Source organism: Stegastes partitus, unplaced genomic scaffold (genome assembly GCF_000690725.1).
Source record: "Stegastes partitus isolate 25-593 unplaced genomic scaffold, Stegastes_partitus-1.0.2 Scaffold209, whole genome shotgun sequence".
Classification (NCBI taxonomy): Eukaryota; Metazoa; Chordata; class Actinopteri; family Pomacentridae; genus Stegastes; species Stegastes partitus.
This window is the reverse complement of record NW_007577940.1, coordinates 161,058-166,201: the sequence shown is the minus strand read 5'-3', so window position 1 is coordinate 166,201 and position 5,144 is coordinate 161,058. Positions and strand designations below refer to the sequence as shown.

General features: G+C 41.4%; 1 protein-coding gene across 1 annotated transcript; it reads left to right on the top strand.

Annotated features, from left to right (window-relative positions):
- Nucleotides 1-818: 818 nt before the first annotated feature.
- On the top strand, nucleotides 819-4,287 carry crybb1 (crystallin, beta B1). Its single transcript, XM_008280766.1, has 5 exons — nucleotides 819-941; nucleotides 2,074-2,192; nucleotides 2,361-2,493; nucleotides 3,045-3,187; nucleotides 4,110-4,287. Exons 1-5 carry the CDS (start codon nucleotides 819-821, stop codon nucleotides 4,285-4,287), a joined length of 696 nt encoding a protein of 231 aa, XP_008278988.1.
- Nucleotides 4,288-5,144: the final 857 nt, after the last annotated feature.

The following is a 5,144-nucleotide window of genomic DNA, read 5'->3' as shown; positions in this document are numbered from 1 at the left end:
GTTTTAAACGTCGTTATGAATGTGCTTAATCAAAATAGTGTTCATGTGCTCCACAGGTGCATTTCTTACCTGTTTTCTGCATGTTTTTTCTACGAAATAGAAATTATTTTAAATGGAGAACCCTTGTTTTCACATCCATAGCTAAAGAATATTGTTGTGTAGGTGACAGAGAGTGGATTACCTCTTTGTGTCCTCTGGACCTTTGCATTCCTCGACTCTACATGCAACTATAGCTTACAGGCCTAGCAGCCCAACACATGTGAAAAATGCCTCAGTCAGTGGTTTCCTTTGACAGTGAAATGCTTACAGGCAGGCCAGAGGGGCCGGCGGCGTTTCCAGGCGATGCGATGACCCGGTGGCTTTGGCGCAGGCCAACTGTGATGACGAGAGGCTTTCTATTGTGCTGGGAGCCTATGCATTTGGCCTTCGCCTGAGTATAAAAGCTTGGGTTGAGCGCTGACGGGACCAGCACGAGCCAGCCTCCCTCACACGGCACTGCAAGCTATACTAACGCAGGTAAGGACTCACAGACATACGCAGCAGAACATCCAGCACAGTGCAGAGGGACACATCCAGAGCCAGGGCCCAGTCCCTGCCAAAGCCCCCTCAGCCTGGGGAAAGGCAGCCCAAACAGAAGCCAATGAGCACATAAACCCCCAAAACATTCCAGCCCCTCTCTGACAGTGTTGACACCTCGCTGCCTGGGCCACGTTAAACCTCCAGTTCTCTTTCCCCTCTGTAATCCTGTCACTTCCATTTACACCTCTATTTCTGTTCATCCCATCTCTCTCGCCCAGACTCTCCTGAAGCCCCTCACCATGTCTCAGACTGCCAAGTCCGCCTCCAGCCAGGGCACCGATGCCAAGGACAAGGGAGCCCCAGCTCCAGCTGCCTCCAGCAAGGCCACCAAGACCGGAGAGCCTGGCATGGGATCCTACAGAGTGAGTCACTGCTGCAGTGTCAGACAGCTGCTTTCTGCACTGCCTAAGCATTTTGTTTTGTTTTGTCTGAAGGATCTGTTCACACAAATGTCAAAGAAAGCATAGTCTCCTTAATTTATTATTTTATTTATTTTATTTTACTTTTTGAAGTAGACGTTGCAAATTTAGATGAAGTTGTAGGAAAGGCAGCAATGTATTTTGGTACAAACCTGCTGAACTAGAGAAAACTGGCACAGGCAGACTTTTCACACATTCACCACTAACGCACTGAGGTTTTTATTAATAGTGCTTTGATTTGTAAAGTAAATTAATGAAGTGGATTTTACAACAGTAGCACTATCACACAATACTTGTGTTGTAAATAATAATAATAATAATAATAATAATAATAATAATATGACTACTATACAAGCATTATTTTAACGTTGTTGCAAGTTTAATAACTTCATATTGCATAGTGTAGCCAGTGATAATGCCTCATATTTGTAAGATGACAATGTATTTTATACGTTAAATCTCAATTTGCAAAGCAACAATAGCTTTAAAATAAATGTAGTGATGTAAATGCAATACAGTACCAGTGTAAAGTAGCATAAATGGAAATCTTAGACCACTTGAGGTGAATTTAACTATAGGTGCTCATGAAAAGACTCAAGTAAAACTTCCAAAATGCTTAATTGCAAGTAAAAATCCTGAAATAAAAAATCTACTTTAAGTAAAAGTAAATAAGTATTATCAGCAAAATGTACTTATTCTGCAATACTGATGCATGAGGTGGAGTTGCTTTTCATCAGTTTATGCAGATTGAGGTATTGTTTTTTGGTTTCCTCTCAAGAGACTTTATCCAGCTCTAAAGGAAACTCATCAGCACCAATGTGATAAATACTGACAGTATTTAAATATATACATAATTTCTAAACCATTTTTTAAATTTTGGTTTCAGTTACTCAAACATAGTACCTATTTGTTACTATTAAATGATCAGAAATAATAGCAAGATGCTGATATTTCTCATTGTTTTTTACTGTACATGGATTGATCATACATTCTATCTGAGCAGGAAAAAACCCTGACAGTGCTGTATTTCGTGAGCTTAACACATGTACAATATATCTACCTGTGATGTGTGCAGATCATGCTGTTCGACCAGGAGAACTTCCAGGGCAGGATGATCGAGGTCCAGAATGAGTGTATGAACGTGTGTGACCGTGGCATGGATAGAGTGCGTAGTATCATTGTGGAGTGCGGCCCGTAAGTGGACACGTACACAAACCCGATTTACAGTCAGAAAAATTCTGTTTTACCTCTATTCACTCATTTTTCAGTGTTCTTTACTGTGATCTTTCCTCTAATTCTTCTCTCCCTCACCTCACCCCTGTGCCTCCCCCTCTGTGCCTGCTGTCCCCCCAACTCCTCCAGCTTTGTTGCCTTTGAGCAGACTAACTTCCGTGGGGAGATGTTCATCCTGGAGAAGGGAGAGTATCCTCGCTGGGATACCTGGAGCAACTCCTACCGCAGCGACTGCCTCATGTCCCTCAGGCCCATCCGCATGGTACGCACAGCTGTTAAAATAACAAATATTCTTTTTTTAAAAATAGCTGAAATGCTGGTTGAATCAAAGCAGCTCAGACTGATAACTGTTTCAAAGCAATTTTTTTTCCTGAGACTAAGGGAAAATAGAGACACTGATCCAAGTTGACCATCTAAAACTCTTTAGATTATGATCCTACAATATAACTTATTGCACAAATTTACCTGACTAACTTTGTGGTTAAGATGCTACAATATTAGATAAAATGTGAATTTACCCGACTAATTTATATTTTAGGGCTAAAACTCTACAAAATAATTCCTAAGCTAGTATTATAGTAAACATTTTACACAATATCATTAGCATTTTAATTACTACGGATATCTCAGTGCAGCAGAGGATAGCAGAGGTTCAGGAAATCCAGTGTTGGAAATGTCTGCATTGACTTTAATAGCTGGACCCACAGATCAACACTGCCATCTGCAGAGTCACAGTGTCACTACATCACCAACCCATCAACAAGTTTTTAGTGTGGTTCACTCTCACCAACTGTCTTTATTTCCTCCCTGCAGGACAGCATGGAGCACAAGATCTGCCTGTACGAGCTCTCTGACTTCAAGGGCAACAAGATGGAGATCCAGGAGGATGATGTGCCCACCCTCTGGGCGCACGGCTTCTGCGACAGAGTGGGCAGCGTGAGGGTCCCTGGAGGAGCGTAAGTGCACACGTTTATTACCTGTAGCTGCTGAGGGTTCATAGAACCTGAGAAAAAAAACAGCCTGGAAATGAAACAAAGTGAAGGCTCTGTGCTGTAAACATTGTTTTAGATGAAGCCTGAGAGGAACCCGCAGGCCTCCACAGTTCCACTACAATGTAGTGGTTCAAAAAAAGAAGGATGACATGTCCTCATAAGGCTCCAGGCTGACTGCATGCTCTTGTGTTTATAAACAAGTATTTTTAGTCAGGAATTTTTCTTCACACTATTGTGTCTCCCAGTGAAATACACATTTGTTCATTTTTACCCTTACTGTAGCTCCAGTGTTCCTTATCTACGGTTCTACATGTGTGGAACTGTACTGGAGGCAGAATCAGCATTCTTTTAAAAGATATTCTTACGTTTAGATGATGAAGGTGGTGTTCAGCCACCCAGAGGACTCTTAAATCTTCTAATGGCTCCTTGACAGCTCTTTAGTGATCAGTAGAACCTCCCTGATGACAAACAAAACCTCTATAAAGACTGCTAGCCCTCCTTGGGAACATCTTTAGTGACAACCAACCCTCTAGTGACCATTAGAACCTAGTCACAAAGAACTTTTTAAAGGACCTTTTCAAACACTGAGAACTTCTGTATAACTGTCTTAATGACCAGTAACCCACCTAAAGGGCCCACAGAACCTGAAAAATGACATCAACTATCTCCTCAATGACCACTAGATCTCTTAATATATGTGTAGGACCTATAATGACCATGAGAACTTATGAGGGACTCTCTAGAACTTCCTCACTGTCCCCCAACATCACCTCAAAGAACTACAGGAATACAGTACAGTCACTACAAACCATGAGTTCTGCTACTGCAAACTATGACTTGTACCTGTGTGGAATCTGAATGTGTCCCCACTTTATGTCTCCCTCAGCTGGGTGGGTTACCAGTACCCTGGATACAGGGGCTACCAGTACCTGTTTGAGTGCGGTGACTACAGACACTACAACGACTTCTGCGCCTTCCAGCCCCAGATCCAGTCCATGCGCCGTATCAGGGACATGCAGTTCCACCAGAGAGGATGCTTCACCTTCACCTCCGCCAGCAAGTGATTGACACCTGCCGGTCGCCTGGTGCTGTTGTAGCTGCCATGCAGCTCCTCTCAGCTTTTTATCTCTCCAAATGAGCCCTTTCTCCAATCTCCAGTCCTTTCCTTAATCTCCACCATCATCGCTCCATCCCAGAGGAAAGACAGAATGAGAGCAAATACACTGGACAGCCTTAAGTGACTTTTTATGGTGCTAAAAAATAAACATGTGAAAAACCTGAACCCTCCCTGGCTGGATTACCTTTATTCATGCTGAGAAATGTATGGATCTGTTCATGCTATTTTCAAATTTTCTTTGGTCTGACAAAATTCTATTTTGAGGTATTTATTCAAGCAATTTTTAAAATAACTGCATGGCATATTTATGTGTTTGTTTGTTTTTTGTTTTTGTTTTTTTAAATAGTTAAATAGTGTATCCTGCGCACCCAAATCTCAACATAGCAATGTATATGTATGAAAGCAAAAAATGGAAACATGGCAATTAAATTAAGACATTATACTGATTATTACTACATATGAGGGTAGCGCAAGCAGCTCTTGACATAGAAGGGTAACAAAATGAAATCTCAGAAATTTCCAAAGTTTGTAAAATTTATGAAGTGGCAGTGACTTGTTATCACCTTTATTGAAACTGAGGTGCATTCTTATGCTATTTTTCTTTCTTTCTTTCTTTCTTTTTTAAAGCAATTTACAAAATAATTGCTCTGTGTAGGTAAAGGGTGTATTTAGTTCTCTCAAATCTCAAAATGTTGCAGCATGTGTACAGTACATGTTAACAACCAAAGGAGAAAACATGGCCATTAAATACAACCATGACTTGATTTAACACGTGCATGCTGGCCAGAGGTCATTAGGCTTCAC

Coding starts and splice junctions, on each gene's coding strand:
- crybb1 (XM_008280766.1), top strand. CDS start 819: ATGTCTCAGACTGCCAAGTCCGCCTCCAGCCAGGGCACCGATGCCAAG. Junction 2,494..3,044: donor CCCTCAGGCCCATCCGCATG/GTACGCACAGCT, acceptor TCCTCCCTGCAG/GACAGCATGGAGCACAAGAT. Junction 3,188..4,109: donor GTGAGGGTCCCTGGAGGAGC/GTAAGTGCACAC, acceptor TGTCTCCCTCAG/CTGGGTGGGTTACCAGTACC.